The 25016-nt window shown below is 43.1% G+C and overlaps 1 protein-coding gene across 1 annotated transcript in view; it reads left to right on the top strand.

Annotated features, from left to right (window-relative positions):
• HSH2D (hematopoietic SH2 domain containing) overlaps nucleotides 1–25016 on the top strand; it is a 93033-nt gene that overhangs the window by 24586 nt on the left and 43431 nt on the right. The window contains exon 2 of the mRNA XM_069740345.1: nucleotides 18097–18232. Within this exon, the coding sequence (XP_069596446.1) occupies nucleotides 18129–18232 (104 nt within the window). The 5' untranslated portion in view covers nucleotides 18097–18128. The remainder of the gene's footprint in view (nucleotides 1–18096; nucleotides 18233–25016) is intronic.

Consider the following 25016-nt stretch of genomic DNA (forward strand, 5'->3'; position numbering starts at 1 on the left):
GGTGTACAATTTTGTCCCTGGTGTCCTTAGACTGCTTTTTAGTCTTGGCCATGGTGTAGAGGTTGGAGTGTGATTGATTGAGTGTGTGGACAGGTGTCTTTTATAGAGGTAACAAGTACAAACAGGTGCAATTAATACAGTTAATGAGTGCAGAATAGGAGGGCTTCTTAAAGAAAAACTAATAGGTCTGTGAGAGCCAGAATTCTTGCTGGTTGGTAGGTGATCAAATACTTATTTCTTGCAATAAAATGCAATTTAATTATTTAAAAAACACAATGTGGTTTTCTATTTTTTATTTTTAGATTCTGTCTCTCACAGATAAAGTGTACCTACGATAAAAATTGCCGACCTCTCCATTCTTTGCAGGTGGGAAAACTTATTTGGTCACTATGTGGTGGTAATATGGGGTCTAATCATGGTGTGGTGGTATCTGTCCCTTGTACATGGTATTATTCAGTCACTTTGTGGTGGTAGTATGTGGCCTGGTCATGGTGTGGTGGCATTTTTTTCTTGTATGGGGTATTATTCGATCACTATGTGGTGGTAATATGTGGCCCGGTCATGGTTTGATGGTGTTTGTCCCTTGTATGTGGTATTAGTCATTTTAAAAAATGTATGTGACTGGGTATTTTAAGAAATGTTTAATAGGTAGAGTAGAACCCTGCCAAAGAATCTACCTTGTCATGGTAGCAGACTTAAAAATTGTTTGACCAAAAGCTATGTATGTGATATGCTGTTTAATGGGAACTGTTAATGTGTGATTGGTGAGGGCGTGGTGCAGAAGTGGAGGGTCTCCAAGAGTAGGCGGTCGGACTGTGGAAGGTTCAAGGGGTGGAGCTAGAGCTGGGGTGGAGTCTGGGCAAAATCTCAAGGGGGTCAGATAACTTTGCAGGTATGAGGCCCTGAAATTCCTGGGGGCAATGTTATGATCCGGTGACCTTGGAGCAGCATGAAAACTTTCACTGGAGTAGGTGGTAACTATACTGACCGCAAATCCTGATCTTAACACCGTGGGGTGTACCTAACAAAACCTAGACACCTGGTCACAGCCAGAGGACTAAATACCCCTATAGATGGAAATAGGAATACTACCTTGCCTCAGAGCAGAACCCCAAAGGATAGGCAGCCCCCCACAAATATTGGCTGTGAGTAGGAGAGGAAAGACAAACACAGGCAGAAAACAGGATTTAGCACAAGAGGCCACTCTAGCTAAAATAGGAAAGGATAGGACAGAGTTCTGTGCGGTCAGTATTAAAACCCTTCCAAAAATATCCACAGCAGATTATACAAAAAATTCCTCCATCTAACTAAATACGTGGAACGTATATCTGCAACTCCAGAGACTCCTACACACAGAGCAGAAATACAATCAAAAAACAAGCACGCAGCTTGTGTGCCATAGAAAAAGAAACAGACACTTATCTTTGCTGAATTGGCAGCTAAGCAGGAGAAGCCAGAAAGGGATCCAACACTTCCCAAGAAACATTGACAACTGGCAAGGACTAATGAGTCCTGCAAACCTAAATACCCCAGTCAGAATTGCAATCAGCAGATACACCTGTCCAAGACTGCAGCTCAGGGACAACTGCATTACCACGTACAACCACCGGAGGGAGCCCAAAAGCAGAATTCACAACAGGGCAGCCATGGGGGTGTATACGCAGTTGTTACAGTTACCGCTCTCTATATAGTGAGTAACGCCTGCAATCACTTCTTGGTACTTTGATTGATAGCACACTCTGCAGCGTATGGGTACAGAACGAGCTGTCAATCAAATTGAGTTATTATATTATATATATATATATATATATATATATATATATATATATATATATATATGCCCCCATGGCTAAAAGCGAATGGTTCCTCAGAGCACAACATTTTATTTCCATCCAGTAGCCTCTCTTTCTGTAAGGTGACCACGAAGCATTTTTATACTATTAACCTGCTGATCAACCCTATATCTGCAGCTAAATATATTTTTTGTACATGATAGGTACCCTTTAATGCCTCATTCAACTGTCCATTTTCATATATGTATTCTATCCATATCTATCACAAATTAGACACACACATTCCAATAGTATTTTTGCACACCAAAAAACGAGATAGCAAGATAAGTGTGAGTCCTAGAACAAAATCGCAATTTAAAGTGTATGGGTCCATTAAAAACTCACACAAATGGCATCCTCTCTGCATCTTATTTATTTTACTCACTTATATAGCGCCGTTAATTCCACAGCGCTTTACCTACATCATCACCATCGCTGTCCACAGGTTGTGAGCCCCATTCAGCATGTCTTTGAAGCTTAAATGTTGTAAATTTATAACTGTCTAAGGCCAGTCTCACACGTCCAGATAATTCCGGTACCGGAAAAATCGGTACCGGAATTATCCGTGTCCGTGTGTCCGTGTGCTCATGTGGCACATCAGTGTGGCACACGTGCGGCATCCGTGTGCTGCCCGTGTGCCGACTGGGTACCACACGCACCGTGCAGGAGACAGTGCTACAGTTAAGCGCTGTCCCCTGCATCTGGTGCTGAAGCCCCATTCATTTCTTCTCTCCAGCAGCGTTCGCTGGAAAGAAGGAATGAATAATCTTTTTTTTTTATTTATTTTTGTTTTTAAAATAAAGTTGCCGGTAATCTGCCCCCTCCCACCCCCTCTGCGCCCGCCGCTGGCATTAAAATACTTACCCAGCTCCCTTGGTGCTTGCATCCTCTCAGCGTCGCAGCTCTTCCTGTATGAGCGGTCACGTGGTGCCGCTTATTACAGTAATGATTACCGGCAACTTTATTTTAAAAACAAAGATAAATTTTAAAACAAGATTATTCATTCCTTCTTTCCAGCGAACGCTGCTGGAGAAATGAATGGGGCTTCAGCACCACACGTGGGGGGGACAGCGCTTACAGTAGCACTGTCTCCTGCACGGCACACGGACTGCACACGGACAACATCCGTGTGCGGTACGTGTTTTACACGGACCCATTGACTTTAATGGGTCTGTGTAATACGTGCGCTCCCACGAACACTGACATGTCTCCGTGTTTTCCAAACGGACACACGGTACGTGAAAACATGCTGACATGTGCAGAGACACATTGATTTTAATGTGTCTACGTGAGTCAGTGTCTCCGGTACGTGAGGAAACTGTCACCTCACGTACCGGAGCCACTGACGTGTGAAACCGGCCTTATGAGTAGAAGAAGCCTGATAAAATGAGCATGAAACTAATGAAACACAGATGGTAAAAACTGACACTGACTAAAAACTAATGAAAATCTTATCCAGCACACTGATGAAAAATGGATGTCTGTTTAAGGCCTAAAACATAATTTGAGAATATCCAGAAATTCCAATCATGTGGGAAAATAAAGACAAAATGTTTGACTGCACCATATAAATATTTTGTATACCTTACACCTCCTCCCTTTGCTCCTCTAGCTCTTCCCTTCTTAGTCTACTCTATATTGTATGGATGTCTTGATTCAAAGAACTCTTCAAAGCCTTCATAACAAAAGTCATAAATAAATATGAGCATGCCAAAAAGTTAAAAAAAAGTTCACTAAATAGCTGGACATAAAATATTTTATTGTTATCTTGCCAACATTACCTTTTAATGCTCCCTTAGTAGGAGAATGGAAGATGTCTAAAAAAAAAAAACCCGGATGATTCCATCACTGAGCTACATTTTTGTTCATATCAAAATGCATAAATCTACAGGGTAAAGAAACTGCACCAGTAAGAACAACATATGCCTTGAAGAAATCTGCTGTCTTAAATTCTGAAGAACACGGTTTTCACAAAAGCTGAAAATAAAATTTCACCAGAATATTGATATCAACTTGCAATATTTTAGCTTTGCTTTATGTGGACTCAATATAGCTGCTAAGTAGGTGCCTGAGCTCTGTAATTAACCTTTCTGCGCCACAGATTTCATTTGAAAGCATATTTTTTTCTAGAATATTTGCACTCTGCTCCATCAGAGCAAAGCAAAAAGTCTAACGTTTCCTAACTAAAGGAGCCAATCATGCAAGTATAAGTGTATGAACCCTTAACCATAGGGTTGGAAATGTTGATAGTTGGGGCTGCTTTCATACTGTATATTAATGCCTGCCCAGTCACTAATAGAGATAAGCGAATTGATCTGCTGAGAATCAAGTTAGAATCAAATTTCCTGAAATTTCCAGATCCCCACAATCTGTGAATAATCACTCAAATATGCAAGTGATTGGAAAGTGCTGTGCATACATAAGCACTGTGTGACTGTTCATTAATTGATCTATGACATACTGCACCCTAATAGCAGCATTTTGTTTATTTTTCACATACTGTAAAGAAGGAGCGTAGTTAACTACCACTCTGTCCTAATTTTGCCACTGAAGGTAAATCCTGAATCCAAGGCTTGTGTGTCAGAGAGAACGTATGCTTCTTGCCTTGTGAGGTGGACAGCCAATATATTTTTTTATTTTCAAAGACAAAGGATAAATCTCATAAGTCTAAAAATTTAAACACAACTGTTTACCTCATCAAGTGTACATGTAAAAAAATTGTTGTAAAAAATATTTTTTTAGCACAATAGTCAAATATTACACCTATACATGTCACCTGAATACAGCATCATCTTGTAGGTGCCGGTTCTTGGAATGTGAACTTTACTCATCCTTTCTTGTGCCGTCATGTTTGGTAAAGGAATAACGATTTAATTTATTTACTTTAAAGATGCATTTTAATTTTGAATATCTTTTTCTAAAAGTCCAAGTTAGCAACTGTACATTCCACGAGCATAATGCATACTGTTGCAAGATGCACCGGTGTGACTACTCAGCAACCTAGAATTTTAGTGTTAAATTGCATTTTTGGTCAGAGGGAGATAATTAAAAAAAAAATCAATCAATGAAATGTAAAGAGGGTTAATATTTTTCTACTGTTTTTCTAGACTTTTTAACTGCTGTATATTCCACAATAATACTGTTGTCTGTTATCACATCTTACATTTCGTGTGTACCTACTTATCAACAATGTTTTTAGTGTTACAGAAAAATTGTTAAGAGGGGTTGGTGGGTCTAATTTAAAACGCGTACAATCTAAGAAGCTTATGCACACAACAATACTGTTGTACTTTTCTGCAAGTTTCTATTTATGTGTGTACCTACCACCCACCATAGCATTGTGGGCTACATTTTTTCATGTGGAAGAATCGTGTTTTAAAAGGAATTTGTCACCACTTTTATGGCATAGCAGCTAAAAATATCGCCTTATTAAGCATCTGCTATACATTCCCTACATCGTTATAGAACCCCCTGACTTCCCTTGTACACTCACTGACATAAGTTATGTCGCTTATCCAACTAATTAAAAGCTTAAAAGCTTATAACCTGACGTTAAATTCATCCATTGGTTGTATAAATTATTCTTTTGAAAGCTGAAACCCTCCGAAATGTGGTTTAGGTTAAGAAAATAAATTGGCATCAATGCAGAAATATTGATCAGTTAATACACACAGAATGGCCAGACTTTGGCAAGACAAAAGTTTTGTCGCCTGGTCATAAAATGCACCCAATCCTAGTTTACATCCTCACCTGTGCTCAGTAAATGATCGGTTAATTAGTGTGTGCATAAAAAGAAACCCAGCACCCCAGACCTTCGCTTGAACTGCAACTTGAGCTCTGACAACATGCCAAAAATCCACCCTGTGACCAAAGCCTGGATTATCAAGAGGCTGAAGACCAGATCCACTGCAGAGGTGGCTGGCACCTTTAATGTGTCACAGCGTGAAGTTCAAAGAATTAAAAAAAGATTTGAAGAGACTGGAGTTGTGCTTGACAAGCTCAGGTCCGGCAGACCCCACAAGACACCTGCTCAGGAGGAACGTTTGTTGGTTAGAAAATCCAAAGCAAGCCTCTCTTCCACTGCAGCAGAGCTCCAACAGGCCTGGTCACCTCAAGTCCCTGTGTCAACTAGATCAGTTTGTAGGATTCTGTCTCGAAATGGCCTCCATGGTCGAATCAGTGCCCAGAAGCCAGCACTAAACAAAAGGCAAATAAAAAACCGTGTGGCATTTGCAAAGTCCCACAGCCTGCTAAACAGATGGAAGCTGGAAAAGTGGCAGAAGGTGGATTTCTCTGATGAATCTTCAGTAGAATTACACCACAGCCCCCGCAAATAATGCAGAGACCTATTGGAGCCCATATGGATCCAAAATACACCCAGAAAACAGTTACTTTTGGTGGTGGAAAGATCATGGTCTGGTGTTACATTCAGTATGGGGGTGTGCGAAACATTTGCAAGGTGGAAGGCAATATCAATAGCCTAAAATATCAATAAGTATTAGCTACCTCTTATATTCCAAATCATAAAAGGGGTCAAATTCTGCAGCAGGATGGTGCTCCATCTCATACATTCATCTCTACAACAAAGTTCCTCCAGGCAAAAAAGATCAAGGTGCTCAAGGACTGGCCAGCCCAGTCACCAGACATGAACATCATTGAGCATGTTTGGGGTAGGATGAAAGAGGAAGCTTGGAAGACAAAACCAAAGAATCTAGATGAACTCTGGGAGGCATGTAAGACTGCATTCTTTGCTATTTCTGATGACTTAATTCATAAATTGTATGAATCATTGTTGAACCACATGGATGCAGTCCTTCAAGCTCATGGAAGTCACACAAAATATTAAATATGACTCTAATAGCACCACAACTTCATTCACCAATGTTATGCAACATATATTTGTATTTTAAGTTAATTATTTGTTTGAATATCACATTACTTTCTGTGGGTGACAAAACTTTTGTCTTGCCAAAATCTGACCATTAACTGATCAATATTTCTGCATCGATGCCAATTTATTTTCTTAACCTAAACCACATTTTGGAGGGTTTCAGCTTGCAAAACAATAATTTATACAACCAATGGATGAATTTAACGTCAGGTTATAAGCTTTTATTTACATAACATGGATAAGCGACATAACTTCTGTCAGGGAGTGTATACTCACAAAAACGTTTTTTAATGTGTCCCGCGCTGTATGTTAATTTATCAGTCTGGTCCAATGGGCATGGTTTTGGGTCTCTACATCACGCCCATCGGCTGTTGGTCGCCATCATACATCATAGATAACGTCTCTTGCCCCGTGCAACATCTTATGTCTGCTCAGAAACATAGCCTTTTGTGCCTGCGCAGCATGCTATGCCCAACTGCAGGCAAAGCCGAAAAACATAAGTGTGCATGCGCTGTCAAATGAAACCAGAACACATGAGCTGCGCGCACAGTGAACAAGCATGTAGAGACATGTTCACACCACCAAGAGACTTGAAAACACAAAAAAGCACAGTAAAACCAAAAACACACTGTTGCAAAAAAATCACAGTGGACAGCAAGTGCTAGTAAAAAGATGGAAAAAACAGGGTATTTGGTTGATACGTTTTTTGCAAAAAATGTATATTAAGCCGCTCTACCAAACGTCAAGGTATACCCATATCAGAGCAGTCCTAACTAATGTATGTAATCCCTATCTGATGTATTTAAAACCTGGTCATATGTACAATACCTGTATGAGCAGGATTCAGAAAAGGAATGTCCATGTGGACACGCTGGACAGAACGGCTCCTGTGCGCACAGCTCAAAAAAAGAGGGGTGGAGGCCTCCCCAGTCTTGTGGACACAAGAAAACAATTATATGAAACCAGAACACATGAGCTGCGCGCACAGTGAACAAGCCCGTAGAGACATGTTCACACCACCAAGAGACTTGAAAACACAAAAAAGCACAGTAAAACCAAAAACACACTGTTGCAAAAAAATCACAGTGGACAGCAAGTGCTAGTAAAAAGATGGAAAAAAACAGGGTATTTGGTTGATACGTTTTTTGCAAAAAATGTATATTAAGCCGCTCTACCAAACGTCAAGGTATACCCATATCAGAGCAGTCCTAACTAATGTATGTAATCCCTATCTGATGTATTTAAAACCTGGTCATATGTACAATACCTGTATGAGCAGGATTCAGAAAAGGAATGTCCATGTGGACACGCTGGACAGAACGGCTCCTGTGCGCACAGCTCAAAAAAAGAGGGGTGGAGGCCTCCCCAGTCTTGTGGACACAAGAAAACAATTATATGAAACCAGAACACATGAGCTGCGCGCACAGTGAACAAGCCCGTAGAGACATGTTCACACCACCAAGAGACTTGAAAACACAAAAAAGCACAGTAAAACCAAAAACACACTGTTGCAAAAAAATCACAGTGGACAGCAAGTGCTAGTAAAAAGATGGAAAAAACAGGGTATTTGGTATTTGCGCTGTCAAATGTAGTTCCGGTACATGAGCCGGAAGTATGTGTCGGCGCATGCGCACTTATGTTTTTCGGCTTTGCCCGCAGTTAGGCAAAGCCTACTGCGCAGGCGCAAAAGGCTATATTTCTGAGTAGGCGCGAGTTGTCGCACGGAACAAGAGGCATTATCTATGAAGTAGGACAGCGACCAACAGCCGATGGTCGTGATGTAGAGACCCAAACCACGGCCATCGGACCGGACTGATAAATTTACATACAGCGCTGGACACATTCAAAAACGTTTTTGTGAGTTTACAAGGGCAGTCAGGGGGTTCTATAATGATTTAGGGAATGCGTAACAGACGCTTAATAAGGTGATATTTTTAGCTGCTATGCCATAAAAGTGGTGACAGATTCCCTTTAAAAAGAAATTGAAAACATTATACACTCCTCTTACTTTTTGCATACTTGCATACTTTTACCATTACAATTTGGTAACCATATGCCCTACAACATGCTGTGGGAATTTATCTGCTGTGTTTTAACCTCTTGGAATTTATTACATTGTTATTTTAGGGCAGGGACAAAAAATCTTGCTAAAAAGTGGGTACATCTTATAGTCTTTAGGCAGCCTTCTAGGATTGTTCAGAACAATAACACTGTGTTCTTACTGATCATTGAGAGAGCTGATCTTTCTTCTCCTGCATAGTGTAGGCCACACCATAAACTGACCACATCTTACTACCACATAGTGACCAAATAATGCCACATACAAGGGACCAATACAATCACATCATGACCTGACCACATATTATCACCACATAGTGACCAAATAATACCACACACAAGGAACAAATACTGCCACACTATGACCAGATCACATATTGCTACCACATAGTGACTGGATAATACAATATTGATCATTATTACAAAAAATTATACTAGTATTTCCATGCCAGTTATACTCAGGAGCTCTGTACATAGTATACAGTGTATAATGACAGTATACAGGTAATAGTGCACACAGTGACATTATACACAGTGACTAGTAGTGTATATGTATATATTGTCAGTGTACAGGTAATACAGGGATCACCGGTGACATTATACACAGGAGCTCCTTATATACTATATAGTGAATGGTGTCGGTGTACAGGTAATACACTGACTTATCAGTGATATATCTAGTTGAAGATATTCATCTTCACTTTTCTTCTTCATCCAGTGCAGACTGCCATAACTTCTTCCAACCAGGACTCATCTCTATAACATACACACGTGGTCAAAATTTTTGTTACTCTTCGTTTAATGACAGAAAAACCCACAATGGTCACAGAAATAACTTGAATCTGACAAAAGTAATAATAACTAAAAAAAATCTATGATAATGGACAAATGAAAGTCAGACATTGCTTTTCATCATCATCATCATCATCATCATTATTATTATGCATTTTATAGCGCCATTTATTCCATGGCGCTTTACATGTGAAATGGGGGCAAGTATAGACAAGTACAAAAAACATGTGCAAAAACAAGGCACTAACAGGTACAGAAGGAGAGAGAATCCTGCCCGCTATGGCTCACAGTCAACATGGGATGGGTGAGGATACACTAGGAGAGGGTAGAGCTGATTGTGTGGCGATTCAGTAGATTGAGGATCACTGCATGCTGTAGGCTTGTTGGAAGAGGTGGGTCTTCAGGTTCTTTTTCAAGGTTTCCGTGGTAGGCGAGTGACTGATGTGTTGGGGTAGCTTTTCAACCATTCTTCCACAGAATAAAAAAAAAAAAAATAGGTCTGGACAGAAGTGACGGTACCCTTAACTTAATATTTTGTTGCACAACCTTTTGAGGCAATCATTGTAATCAAACGATTCCGGTAACTGCCAATGAGACTTCTGCACCTCTCGACAGGTATTTTGGCCCACTCCTCAAGAGCTATCTGCTCCAGTTGTCTCATGTTTGAAAGTTGCCTTTTCCAGATGGCATGTTTCAGCTCTTTCCAAAGATGCTCAATAAGATTTTGGTCAGGGCTCATAGAAGGCAACTTCAGAATAGTACAATGTTTTCCTCTTAGCCATTCTTGGGTGTTTTTAGCTGTGTTTTGGGTCATTATCCTGTTGCAAGACCCATGACCTGCGACTGAGACCAAGCTTTCTGACACTGGGCAGCACATTTCTCTCTAGAATCCCTTGATAGTCTTGAGATTTCATCGTATTCTGCACAGATTCTAGACACCCAGTGCCAGATACAGCAAAGCAGCCCCAGAACATAACAGAGTTTCCCCCATATTTCACAGTAGGGACAGTGTTCTTTTCTTGATACATTATGCTTCATTTTTGCATCTGTGAACATAGTGCTGATGTGCCTTTTGAAAAAGTTCAATTTTTGTCTCATCTGTCCATAGGACATTCTCCCAGAAGCTGTGTGGCTTGTCAACATGTAGTTTTGAAAATTTCAGTCTGGCTTTTTACGTTTTTTTTTCAACAATGGTGTCCTCCTTGGTCGTCTTCCATGAAGTCCACTTTGGTTGATACAGAGACGGAGGGTGCGATCTGACACTGATGTTCTTTGAGCTTGAAGTTCACCTTTAATCTGTTCAGAAGTTTTTCTGGACTCTTTTGTTACCATTCATATTATCCATCTCTTTGATTTGCCATTAATTTTCCTTCTGAGGCCACGTCCAGGGAGGTTGGCTACAGTCTCATGGATCTTAAATTTCTGAATAATATCTGCAACTATAGTCACAGGAACATCAAGCTGCTTGGAGATAGTCTTATAACTTTTGCCTTTAACATGTTTGTGTATAATTTTCTTTCTAATCTCCTGAAACAACTCTTACCTTCGCTTCCTCAGGTCCATGTTGTGTGATACACACCATGTCACCAAACAGCACAGTGAGTATCAGTAGCCCTATATACAGGCCCACTCACCGATTCCAAGATTGTAGACACCTGTGATGCTAATTAGTGGACACACCGTGATTTTACATATCCCTTTCGTCATATTATTGTCAGGGGTACCATCATTTCTGTCCAGGCCTATTTCATGAGATTTCATGAGTTTTATTTATTTTTTGTTTAATTTTGTGGAAGCATGGTTGAAAAGCAATGTCTGACTTTCATTTGTTCATTATCATAGATTTTTTATTTATTATTACTTTTGTCAGATTCAAGTTATTTCTGTGACCATTGTGGGTTTTTCTGTCATTAAACAAGGTGTACCAACAATTTTGACCACGTGTGTACATATCTAGAGCACATTCCCAATTTTTTCCCACCTTCTACACTACGACAGAAGAAATAAATGATAGTGTCACCCTGTATAGTAACAAGACCCCCCTCACAACAGTATCCTCAAAAATAAATACGACACAGCAGTAATAATATATTTTAATTAGCCCCTACAGCATTAATGTCCTACATCCTGGAACCTTCCTGTAATAATGTCACCCATCCTGGCTCCCATGTGTCTCATTCCTGGCCCCATGTGTCTCCATCCACCTCCCATATGTCCTCTCATCATGGTCCCATGTGTCCCCATCCTGGCCCCATATGTCCTACCTTCCTGGCCCCATATGTCCTCCCATCCTGGCTCCATATGTCTCCATCTTTTTCCGCCATATGTCTCCATCCTGCCCCCATGTGTCTACATGCTTCCCCGTGTATGTCCTTTCATCATGGCCCCCATATGCCTCCAACCTGCCCCCATATGTTCTCCCATGCTGACCTATATGTCCTCTCATCCTGGACCCATATGTTTCCATCATGTCCCCCCATATGTCTCCATCCTGCATACATATATGTCCTCTCATCCTGGCCTTATATCCCAGTATGCACGTTCAGTTATTATTGAGCTGTCAAATCCCGCCCCTGACCAGGCCCCCTTCCTCATCAGGCCCCATACACCAGTAAGGGAAGTAATGCCCTGATGGCGGCTCTGGCTGAGAATGTAATGTCATCAGAGGAATCATAGAATCATAGAATGGTAGAGTTGGAAGGGACCTCCTGGGTCATCTGATCCAACCCCTTGTTCAAAGCAGGATTCACTAAATCATCCCATACAGATGTCTGTCCAGCCTGTTTGAAAACTTCCATTGAAGGAGAACTCACCACCTCTCATGGTAGCCTGTTCCACTCAATGTTTTCCCTAACTGTCAAAAAGTTTTTTTTCGAATATCTAATCTGTGTCTCCTCCCATTCAGTTTCATCCCATTGCTTCTAGTCTTTCCTTGTGCAAATAAGAATAAAGATGATCCTTCTACAATGTGACTGCACTTGAGATATTTGTAGACAGCTGTTAAGTCTACTCTCAGTCATCTTTTTTGCAAGCTAAACATTCCTAAATCCTGTAAACGTTCCTCATAGGACATGGTTTTCAGACCAGTCACCATTCTGGTCGCTCTTGTCTGAACTTGCTCCAGTTTGTTGATGTCTTTTTTAAAGTGTGGTGCCAAAAACTGGACACAGTATTCCAGATGAGGTCTGACCAAAGAGGAGTAGAGGGCAATAATGACTTCACGTGATCTAGACTGTATACTTCTGTTAATACATCCCAGAATTGTATTTGCCCTTTTTGCTGCTGCATCACACTGTTGACTCATGTTCAGTTTGTGATCTATTTGTATATCCAAGTCTTTTTCACATGTGCTGTTGCTAAGCTCTATTCCTCCCATTCTGTGTATGCTTTTCATTTTTATTGCCCAGATGTAGTACTTTGCATTTTTCCCTGTTAAAAATCATTCTGTTAGCTGCTGCCCACAGCTCCATTTATATTTATATTTTTTTGAATCCTCTCTCTCTCTCTTCAGTAGTATTAGCTATCCCTCCTAGCTTTGTGTCATATCAGCAAATTTAATCAGTTTACCCTAAATTCCTTCATCTAAATAATTGATAAAGATGTTGAACAGTACAGGTCCCAGGACAGAACCCTGTGGTACCCACTTGAGACATTTTTCCAACTGGATATGCAGCCATTTACGACCACTCTTTGGGTCTGATCACTAAGCTAGTTATGAATCCACCTAACAGTTGCCTTGTCCATTCCATACTTTTTCATTTTTTTCAATAAGTATTGTGTGAAATACTTTGTCAAATGCTTTGCTGAACTCAAGATATACTATATCTACAGCATTTCCCTGATCCACCCAGTCAGTGATTCTGTCATAGAAAGAAATTAAGTTAGTTTGACATGACTTATTAGTTACAAAGCCATGCTGACTCTGTTTAATCACTTCATTCTTATCCAGGTACTTACATACATGTTGTTTAATAATATGTTCAAAGATCTTTCCTGGTATAGACTTCAGAGTGACCGGCCTATAGTTCCGTGGGTCCACCTTCTTCCTCTTTTTGAAGATTGGAACAACATTTGCTCTTCTCCAGTCTTCTGGGACTTCTCCTGTTCTCCAAGAATTTTCAAAGATTATGGAGAGTGGTTCAAAAATGTCTTCTGCTATCTCCTTCAGTACTCTGGGGTGTAATTCATCTGGACCCGGAGACTTGAATACATTTATGTTAGCTAAGTGTTTTCTCACTATCTTTCTCACTAGGAGGAGGGTGTCTGCTATACAGTTGCTTGTATTATGGTCTGCTTTGAAGCAGATGATACCATATGTTCTGTTGGTAGAGGAAGTTCAACACCGCCTGACAGGTCTAATCATGGTTGTGGTGAGTCGTACGTATAAGCGAGTTCTATTGCACATTGCTACCTGATGATTCTTTGCAGTCTGCAGTCTTTCAAACATAAAGCATACAGTATATGTCATGGCTCATATAGTATAGGAATTATAGTTCTCCATCAGCACATGTTCATTTGGTAAGAGAAAGCTAGCTAGCAATCAGAGCTAGCCTTAACCCCTTACTGCCATCAGATGGAATAGTACGTCTGATGTCAGTATCTCACGCATTGATGTGGGCTCCGGCGGTGAGCCCTCATCAAAGCCAGGACATGTCAGCTGTTTTGAACAGCTGACATGTGCCCGCAATAGGCACGGGTGGAATCACGATCCACCTGTGCCTATTAACTAGTTAAATGCCACTGTGAAACTCTGAACTCGGAATTTAACAAGCGATTCCGGCCATCCAGTCGGAAATGCGCGCACCGGCGACCGCCGTCACATGATCGGGAGTCATCAGTGCATCGGCATTACAACCAGAGGTCTCCTTGAGACCCCTATGGTTGTTGATGCCGGATTGCTATGAGCGCCACCCTGTGGACGGCGCTCATAGTAAGTCTGTAATTCTGCTACATAGAGAAGATCTGAGCATCGCCTCTATGTGGCAGAGCCAATCAAGTTGTGGCAGCTTCTAGCCCTCCATGGAGGCTATTGAAGCATGCCAAAAGTAAAAAAAAAATAAAAATGTTTTTAAAAATATGAAAAAATAAAAATAAAAAAAAATATAAAAGTTTAAATCACCTCCTTTTCACCCCATAAAAAATCAAACCTAGACATATTTGGCATAGCTGTATTCAGAATCGCCTGAGCTACCAATAATAATAATAATAATAATAATAATAATTTTTTTATTTATATAGCGCCAACATATTCCGCAGCGCTTTACAAATTATAGAGGGGACTTGTACAGACAATAGACATTACAGCATAACAGAAATACAGTTCAAAACAGATACCAGGAGGAATGAGGGCCATGCTCGCAAGCTTACACACTATGAGGAAAAGGGGAGACACGAGAGGTGGATGGTAACAATTGCTTTAGTTATTCGGACCGGCCATAGTGTAAGGCTCGGGTGTTCATGTAAAGCTGCATGAACCAGTTATCAGCCTAAGTATGTAGCAGTACAGACACAGAGGGCTATTAACTGCATAAAGTGAATGAGAACATGATGCGATAAAAAAAAGGAATAACCTGATCGCTAAACGACGTAGCGATAAAAAAAAGTCAAAACCCCAGAATTAAAATGCCGTAACGGGCGCTCAAAAGAACTTATCTGCACCAAAATGGTATCATTAAAAATGTCAGCAAAAAATAAGCCCTCACCCAACCCCAGATCACGAAAAATGGAGACGCTATGGGTATTGGAACATTAGCATTTTTTTTTGTTTTAGCAAAGTTTGGAAATTTTTTTCACCACTTAGATAAAAAAGAGCCTAGATATATGTTTGGTGTCTGTGAACTCGTAATGACCTGAAGAATCGTAAAGGCAGGTCAGTTTTAGCATTTAGTGAATCTAGCAAAAAAGCCAAACAAAAAACAAGTGTGTGATTGCACTTTTTTTGCAATTTCACCGTACTTGGAATTTGTTTCCAGTTTTCTAGTACACGACATGGTAAAACCAATGGTATTGTTCAAAAACACAACTTGTCCTACAAAAAATAAGCCCTCACATGGCCATATTGACGGAAAAATAAAAAAGTTATGGCTCTGGAAAGGAGGGGAGTGAAAAACGAAAACGCAAAACCGAAAAAAGCTTCAGGGGTTACCGTATATACTCGAGTATAAGCCAAGATTTTCAGCCCAAATTTTTGGGCTGAAAGTGCCCCTCTCGGCTTATACTCGAGTCACGGTAGCGGTGGGGTCGGCGGGTGAGGGGGTGAGGGCGCTGAGGCATACTTACCTAGTCCCAGCGATCCTGGCGCTCCCCCTGCCGTCCCACGATCTTCTGTGCTGCAGCTTCTTCCCCTCTTCAGCGGTCACGAGGGACCGCTCATTAGAGAAATGAATAGGCGGCTCCACCTCCCATAGGGGTGGAGCCGCCTATTCATTTCTCTAATCAGCGGTGCCGGTGACCGCTGACAGGAAGAGCTGCAGCACAGAAGACCGTGTGACAGGCGGGGAGCGCCAGGATCGCTGGGACTAGGTAAGTATGTCATACTTACCTGTCCCCGTTCCAGCCGCCGGGCGCCGCTCCATCTTCCCGGCGTCTATCTCCGCTCTGACTGTGCAGGTCAGAGGGCGCGATGACGCATATAGTGTGCGCCGCCCTCTGCCTGATCAGTCAGAGCGGAGAGAGACGCCGGGACCGGACGCCGGAACGAGACGCCGGGAGCTGCAATCAAGAGATGTGAGTATGGCTTTTTTTTTTTATTGCAGCAGCGGCACAGATTTATGTGGAGCATCTATAGGGAAATATGAACGATGCAGAGCACTATATGGGGCAGTATGAACGGTGCAGAGCACTGTATGGGGCAGTATGAACGGTGCAGAGCACTATATGGGGCAGTATGAACGGTGCAGAGCACTATATGGGGCAGTATGAACGGTGCAGAGCAATGTATGGGGCAGTATGAACGGTGCAGAACACTGTATGGGGCAGTATGAACGGTGCAGAGCACTATATGGGGCAGTATGAACGGTGCAGAGCACTATATGGGGCAGTATGAACGGTGCAGAGCACTGTCTGGGGCAGTATGAACGGTGCAGAGCACTGTATGGGGCAGTATGAACGGTGCAGAGCACTATATGGGGCAGTATGAACGGTGCAGAGCACTGTATGGGGCAGTATGAACGGTGCAGAGCACTATATGGGGCAGTATGAACGGTGCAGAGCACTATATGGGGCAGTATGAACGGTGCAGAGCACTGTATGGGGCAGTATGAACGGTGCAGAGCACTGTATGGGGCAGTATGAACGGTGCAGAGCACTATATGGGGCAGTATGAACGGTGCAGAGCACTATATGGGGCAGTATGAACGGTGCAGAGCACTGTATGGGGCAGTATGAACGGTGCAGAGCACTGTATGGGGCAGTATGAACGGTGCAGAGCACTATATAGGGCAGTATGAACGGTGCAGAGCCCTATATGGGGCAGTATGAACGGTGCAGAGCACTGTATGGGGCAGTATGAACGGTGCAGAGCACTATATGGGGCAGTATGAATGGTGCACAGCACTATATGGGGCAGTATGAACTGTGCAGAGCACTGTATGGGGCAGTATGAACGGTGCAGAGCACTATATGGGGCAGTATGAACGGTGCAGAGCACTATATGGGGCAGTATGAACGGTGCAGAGCACTATATGGGGCAGTATGAACGGTGCAGAGCACTGTATGGGTCAGTATGAACGGTGCAGAGCACTATATGGGGCAGTATGAACGGTGCAGAGCACTATATGGGGCACAGCTATGGGACAAAAATGAACGGTGCAGAGCACTATATGGGGCACAGATATGGGGCAATATGAACGGTGCAGAGCATATAGGGCACAGATATGGGGCAATATGAACGGTGCAGAGCATATAGGGCACAGATATGGGGCAATATGAACGTTGCAGAGCATATAGGGCACAGATATGGGGCAATATGAACGGTGCAGAGCATATAGGGCACAGATATGGGGCAATTTGAACGGTGCAGAGCATATAGGGCACAGATATGGGGCAATATGAATGGTGCAGAGCATATAGGGCACAGATATGGGGCAATATGAACGGTGCAGAGCATATAGGGCACAGATATGGGGCAATATGAACAGTGCAGAGCACTATATGGGGCACAGATATGGGGCAATATGAACGGTGCAGAGCACTATATGGCACAGCTATGGGGAAATAATGATCTATTTTTATTTTTGAAATTCACCGGTAAATGCTGCATTTCCACCCTAGGCTTATACTCGAGTCAATAAGTTTTCCCAGTTTTTTGTGGCAAAATTAGGGGGTCGGCTTATACTCGGGTCGGCTTATACTCGAGTATATACGGTAAGTTATCCCATAATTCCTTGACTTTTCTTTCTTGGTTTTACAATTTCAATGTTCATGATTGTATATAGTTATTGTAAATCGTTCTAACTAAAGTAACTAAGTCGGCAAATTATTCACTGATGAGCATGATGATAATTCATTTTCTTTTATTTCTAGCTGATACTGGGTACCTACTTCTTGAAGAAGTAATGGAAGAAAACAAACCATCTGTAAAATGGTTCATTGAAACACAATCAGACTGGTTTTTAAAGAATGGCATTCCTGAATGGTTTCATGGCGTTATTACAAGAAAGTAGGTGTTTTTGCTATCTGTTTAAGTTATTGTAAGTCTTTTCTTTCTGGTGTAGTGTCTCATTATAGCTGGAGTTATGTGGATAGATCTGCAAATTTAAACACATTGTGTGATTCAATTTACGTGGATTGGCCCCCAAAAAAACAAATGCCCAATGCCTTTTCATATACTGGTGAAAACTCACCCCCACACGGTCTGAGGAGCAAATTATTTAATTAATGTAAAAAGACATAAATCCATGCGACACAATCATTCCTGCACTGAGTGTGTCAAAGGTCATCATCAGCTTGCTCCTCAGACCGTGTGGGCGCATCACAACATAGAACCAGACCCCACTCAGAGGACAATAAAACATTCACACTCCTTATCTATGAACTGTTCCAATATTTATGGACATAACTTTTTATCACTCACATAATGGTAGTTCTGCTTCACATCACCTGTCTTATCTATGGCATTTTTCTGTGCTGTGTTGTGCATAAATATGTGATTCTTCAGATTTTCTTGAAAGTCTCGAAAGCTTGCAAATTGTTACCATCTTTTCAGTTAGCCATTAAAAGGTATCAACCACTGAGGACTCTCAATTCTAAATATTTTTCTATCCACTGGCTAAGGCTGCTTTCACACATCAGTTTTTGCCATCAGACACGATCCGTCGAATGTTGACAAAAACGGATCCAGCGAAAGTTTTTTCTCATAGACTTGTAATAGCGATGGATAGCGACGGACGTTTCATCCGTTTTTAGCCAGATCCGTAGGAAATTTGTTTTCCAGCGGCTGGAGAAAACCGACATACTAACTTTTTTTTGTGTCTGTCGAAAAAACGGACAGCAACGGATCCGGCATTTGCTAGAATGGAAGCCTATGATGCCGGATCCGTCAAACGACTGAATCTGGCGACAGATTCAATTTTTTTAAACTGAGCCTGCTCTGATTTTTTTTTTTTTAGTGTTTTCTCTCTTCTCTCTCTGTCTTTCTCTCTTCTCTCTCTCTCTCCCCCTAGTCGGACTCCAGAACAGCTAGTTGGATCCGGCAAAAAAACAGATCTGTCACATCATTTCTTCCCAATTTGTGACAAATCCGTTTTTTATCAAAATTTGACGGATTGAGCCTGATGGCAAAAAACTGGTGTGGAAGCAGCCTAACATGGTACCAAGATATATATCTTTCCTGTATCAAATCTGAGGTGTATATATACGCAGGATGGCTGACAGGTGATCATCTGTGAGAGAGGCTCTGTATCTAGATTTTCAAAATGTCATTATTGAGAATGTATGTTCACATATATAAGTAGATCCAAAGAGAACGAACATCTTCTGAGCATGCCTCCTCATGTTTGGAAAGTTCTCCTCTTTGAGAGAAGAGTAAAAATCCTGCAGTGTACAAAAAGAGAAAAAACAAAAAAGGAGCATGAACCGCACCTCCATAAATCATACGTTAATCTAAAGCCGCTAGGCAAAAATTTATATACTGAACATGAGGTTTTCAGTTTAACATTCTGATCAGACTGTATGAAGCCCACTGACACGTCACGGCAAACCTCGTAGTGGGTCCTACGGAGCGGAGCTGTGCGGCGAGCACCGCCACAGTGGCAATGCACCAGCAGGGCAGACGGTCTGTTGCCCCACAGCACCCAAGCTGCAAGACTGAGCCCCCATGACTCCAGACCGCGCCGCCCCACCAGCACAAAGCCACGGCAACAATGGCCGCCACACAGCACCAGCACCAAAATGAAAGGAGCACTGAAACTCACCTTCCTCCAGCTCTTCAGTGAGAGCCAAAATGGGCTAGACCACTTACTTTGCAGTCTCCTGCTAATTAAAATCACCTGTGCCAAATGGGAGGAGTGCTGGTCCAAGAAAGAGACTAGAACATGCTTTGTACATGTTGGTGCATTTTGGTGTTGGTGCTGTTTGGTGGGCATTGTTGCTGTGGCTTTGTGCTGGTGGGGCGCTGTCTGGAGTCATGGAGGCTCAGTCTCACAGCATGGGTGCTGTGAGGCAACAGGCCATTTGCCCTGCTGGTGCATTGCCGCTGTGGTGGTGGTCGCCGCACGGCTCCGCTCTATTAGGGCGGTAGGACCCACTACAAGGTTTGCCGTGACGTGGCAGTGGGTTTCATACAGTCTGATCAGAATATTAAACTGAAAACCTCATATTCAGTTATATACATTTTTGCCTAACGGCTTTAGATCAACTTATGATTTTTGGAGGTGCGGTTCATGCCTTTTTCTTTTTTCCTTTTTGTGCAAAGCATGTTCTAGTCTCTTTCTTGGACCAGCACTCCTCCCATTTGGAACAGGTGATTTTAATTGGCAGGAGACAGCAAAGTAAGGGGTCTAGCCCATTTTGGCTCTCACTGAAGAGCAGGAGGAAGGTGAGTTTCAATGCTCCTTTCAATTTGGTGTTGGTGCTGTGTGGCGGCCATTGTTGCTGTGGCTTTGTGCTGGTGGGGCGGCGCGGTCTGGAGTCAAGGGGGCTCAGTCTCGCAGCATGGGTGCTGTGGGGCAACAGGCCGTCCGCCCTGCTGGTGCATTGCCGCTGTGGCGGTGGTCGCCGCATGGCTCCGCTCCATTAGGGCAGTAGGACGCACTATGAGGTTTGCCGTGACGTGTCAGTGGGCTTCATACAGTCTGATCAGAATGTTAAACTGAAAACCTCATATTCAGTTATATAAATTTTTGCCTAGTGGCTTTAGATCAACTTATGATTTTTGGAGGTGCGGTTCATGCCTTTTTCTTTTTTCCTTTTTGTGTAAAAATCCTGCAGTGATGCGGACCTACAGTTCTCTTCCAGTAGTCTATCAGACTGCAGGTCAATGAGTTCAAGCTGAACATCGCTGGGTGTATTATCAACAATGCAGCTAAAGGGAGAAAAAACAATTACATTTCATTCTCAACTGATCTGAAGTCTTGAAATCGCCTTGAAAATTCATCATGCAGTACTCCTAACATTGAGGAGTACCCAGGGCTGCCACTAGAAATTTCGGGGCCCCATACTGGCAAAATTTTCGGGGCCCCCTTGAGACTCCACCCAGGCTCCACCCCAGCCCCGCCTCCACGCTCCACCCCTCGAGCTGTCCACAATCCCACCGCTCTCTCTTGGAAAAACTACACTTCTCACCTATCACACATTAACAGTTCCCATCACCAGATCGCACATGTAGCCGGCAGCTTTTGTTTTGGCCAAAAGATTTTTTAAGCCGCCACCATAACACGGTAGACACTTTTGGCCGGGCCCTACTCTACTGTAACCTATTAAATATTTGTTAAAATATGCAATACAATTTAGGTATATTTTAATTTATTTTTAAATTTTTTAAATGACCAATAATATCACATACAAAGAACAAATACCACAGCACTATGACCAGATGACATATTACCACTACAGTGATCGAATATCACATACAAAGAACAAATACCGCTACACCATGACCAGATGACATATTACCACCACAGTGATCGAATAATATCACATACAAAGAACAAATACCGCTACACCATGACCAGACCGCATATTACCACCATATAGTGACTGAATACTACAATTCTGATCAGTAATAAAAAAAAGCACCATACTATCACCATAAGTGTCATTATACACAGGAGATCTGTACTTAGTATGCAGTGTCTGTGTACAGATAATACAGTGATCACTAGTGAAATTATACACAGGAGCTCTGTATACAGTGTATAGTGTCAGTGTATAGGTAACACACTGACTCACCAGTGACGTCTCTATGTGAAGTCCTTCATCTTTCATCCAGCACAGACCGCCATCATTTCATCCAGCCAGGACTCGTTTCTGCAGGAAATAACACAGTTATCGCGAGCTCTGCTTGTAGAATACATTACTTAATTTTTCCAACTTCTACATTACACCACATGAAGAAAAAGAGGCGACATAGTTTCACTCTACACAGTAACAGGACCGCCCCCTCATTTAAAACAGTATCCTCAAAAAATAAAATAAATACATCACTGCAGTAATAATATCCCTAAATTAGTCCCTATGGTAATAATATTCCCCATCCTGGCCAATGTGTGTCTCATTCCTGGCGTCAGCCATATGTTCTCCCATCCTGCCCTCATGAGTATCCATTCTGCCCCATATGATCTCCCCATCTTGACCCATTTGTCTCCATCATATCCATCCTGCCCCATGATTCTGCAAGATCTGTCTCCAATTCTGCCCCCAGTGTCTCCAATCATGCCCCCATGTCTGCAATCCTGCCACTTGTCTCCAATCATGCCTCCTGTGTCTCCATTCTGCCCCATCTGTCTCCAATCCTTCCCCATCTGTCTCCAGTCATGCCCCCATGTCTTTCATCATACCCTGTATCTCCATTCTGCCCGTGTCCAGCATTCTGCCCGTGTCCAGCATACTGCCCCTGTGTCCAGCATTCTGCCCCTGTGTCCAGCATCTCTGCCCCTGTGTCCAGCATTCTGCCCCTGTGTCCAGCATTCTGCCCCTGTGTCCAGCATTCTGCCCGTGTCCAGCATACTGCCCCTGTGTCCAGCATTCTGCCCCTGTGTCCAGCATTCTGCCCCTGTGTCCAGAATACTGCCCCTGTGTCCAGCATACTGCCCCTGTGTCCAGAATACTGCCCCTTTGTCCAGCATTCTGCCCCTGTGTCCAGCATAATGCCCCTGTTCCAGCATTCTGCCCCTGTGTCCAGCATAATGCCCCTGTGTCCAGCATAATGCCCCTTTGTCCAGCATAATGCCCCTGTGTCCAGCATAATGCCCCTGTGTCCAGCATAATGCCCCTTTGTCCAGCATAATGCCCCTGTGTCCAGAATACTGCCCCTGTGTCCAGAATACTGCCCCTTTGTCCAGCATTCTTCCCCTGTGTCCAGCATAATGCCCCTGTTCCAGCATTCTGCCCCTGTGTCCAGCATAATGCCCCTGTGTCCAGAATACTGCCCCTTTGTCCAGCATTCTGCCCGTGTCCAGCATAATGCCCCTGTGTCCAGCATTCTGCCCCTGTGTCCAGCATAATGCCCCTGTGTCCAGCATCTCCTCTGCCCCTGTGTCCAGCTTTCTGCCCCTTTGTCCAGCATTTTGCCCCTGTGTCCAGCTTTCTGCCCCTTTGTCCAGCATTTTGCCCCTGTGTCCAGCATCTCCTCTGCCCAGCTTTCTGTCCCTTTGTCCAGCATTTTGCCCCTGTGTCCAGCATCTTCTCTGCCCAGCTTTCTGCCCCTTTGTCCAGCATTCTGCCCCTGTGTCCAGCATCTCCTCTGCCCCAGCGTGCCCAGCATTGTGCCCCCGTGTCCAGCATACTGCCCCGGGCCCCCTCCCCTGGATCGCCGCTACCAAAAAAAACCAAAGAAAAACTTCTTAACTGGCCGTGTGCTCCTGCGGCGGGCGAAGCTCCTCCACGCAGATGAAGGACGCACTCGCCGGCGGCTGATGATGACGTGCGACTGCGCACTGCGGCCACTCAAGTCAGCTGCCAGCCTCCGACTGGCTGGCGGCGACTGTTAACTATTGACGTGCAGGCACGGGCCCGCACGTCAATAGTGTGCCGCAGCGCCTGCAGGGGGGGCCCGGTGAGCAGATGAGACGGGGCCCGATGCGGGCCCCCTCTGCCCACCGGGCCCCATACGCCAGTCATGGCTGTCATGCCCTGATGGCGGCCCTGGGAGTACCTGCGACAGTGATCAGCTGATGGTGTGGCTTCCTTTAGTGTTGGCAAGTGAGTAAGAATGTGATCATCCATTTGTCTTGAAAGAAATTGCAACTTTCTCATGAAAGCCTTTACCAAGCTATACATTTCATTTACAAAAAGGCCCTTGCATTGTAATTTGGTATTTAGCTCGTTCATTAGTGAAGTTACATCAACAGCAAATCTAAATTCTGCCATCCAGTCAGTATCTGACAGCTCTGTGATGTAGTGCCCTTTCTCGTCACAGAACTTTTGAATCTCTACTCTCAAGTCCCACACTGTTTTAAGCACTGTCCCCAGGCTGAGCCATCTGACAGCTGTGTGGTAGCCTATATCATGATGATCAGTTTCATGCTCTTCCAAAAGTGCAATGAATTGTCTGTGATTCAGCGCTCTTGCCCTGATGAAGTTCACTATTTTGGTAGTTACAACATTTGAATGAATAATGTAAAAATACCAGTTTCTGTTCAGTTGATTTCATTCACTTTGTCCTGCATCCATTTCAAAAGCCCAACATTTTTACCTGTCATGTTTCGAGAACCATCTGTTGTAACACCCGTTAGTTTGTCCCATTTCAGCCCTAGCTTGTCCAAGCATCCATCCACTTCTGTGAACAAATCACTCCCTGTTGTTGTCCCTTTCATGGACTGCATTGCTGCCATCTCTTCCATAACTTTAAAGTCCTTTGATATTCCACGTACAAAGATGAGCAACTGGGTAGTGTCGCGGATATCACAGCTCTCATCTAAAGCCAAGAAGAAAAAGTCAAAATTGCCCACTTTGTTTTGCAGCTGAAGCTCCAGATTTTCCACAATGTCCTCGATTCTTCTTGTCATGGTTCTTCTGGAGAGGGGTACATTCACAAATGCCTCTTTTTTATCGGGGCATATTAGCGATGTAGAGTCCACCAAACACTCCTTGATAAACTCTCCAACACAAAATAGCTTACTATTTTTTGCCAATTTTGTGGGATATAACACAACTGGTCTTGACTGCTCCATCCTTGGGTGTGTGAAGCATATTGTTAGTTATGCTGCTTGGCTAGTAAGGCACCTGATGCCCGTGCCCGCTCTGCATCATTCAAATTGCTGCATTTCTCAACATGTTTTATTGAG

The sequence above is a fragment of the Ranitomeya imitator genome, chromosome 1, assembly GCF_032444005.1.
Source record: "Ranitomeya imitator isolate aRanImi1 chromosome 1, aRanImi1.pri, whole genome shotgun sequence".
In the NCBI taxonomy this organism is placed as follows: domain Eukaryota; kingdom Metazoa; phylum Chordata; class Amphibia; order Anura; family Dendrobatidae; genus Ranitomeya; species Ranitomeya imitator.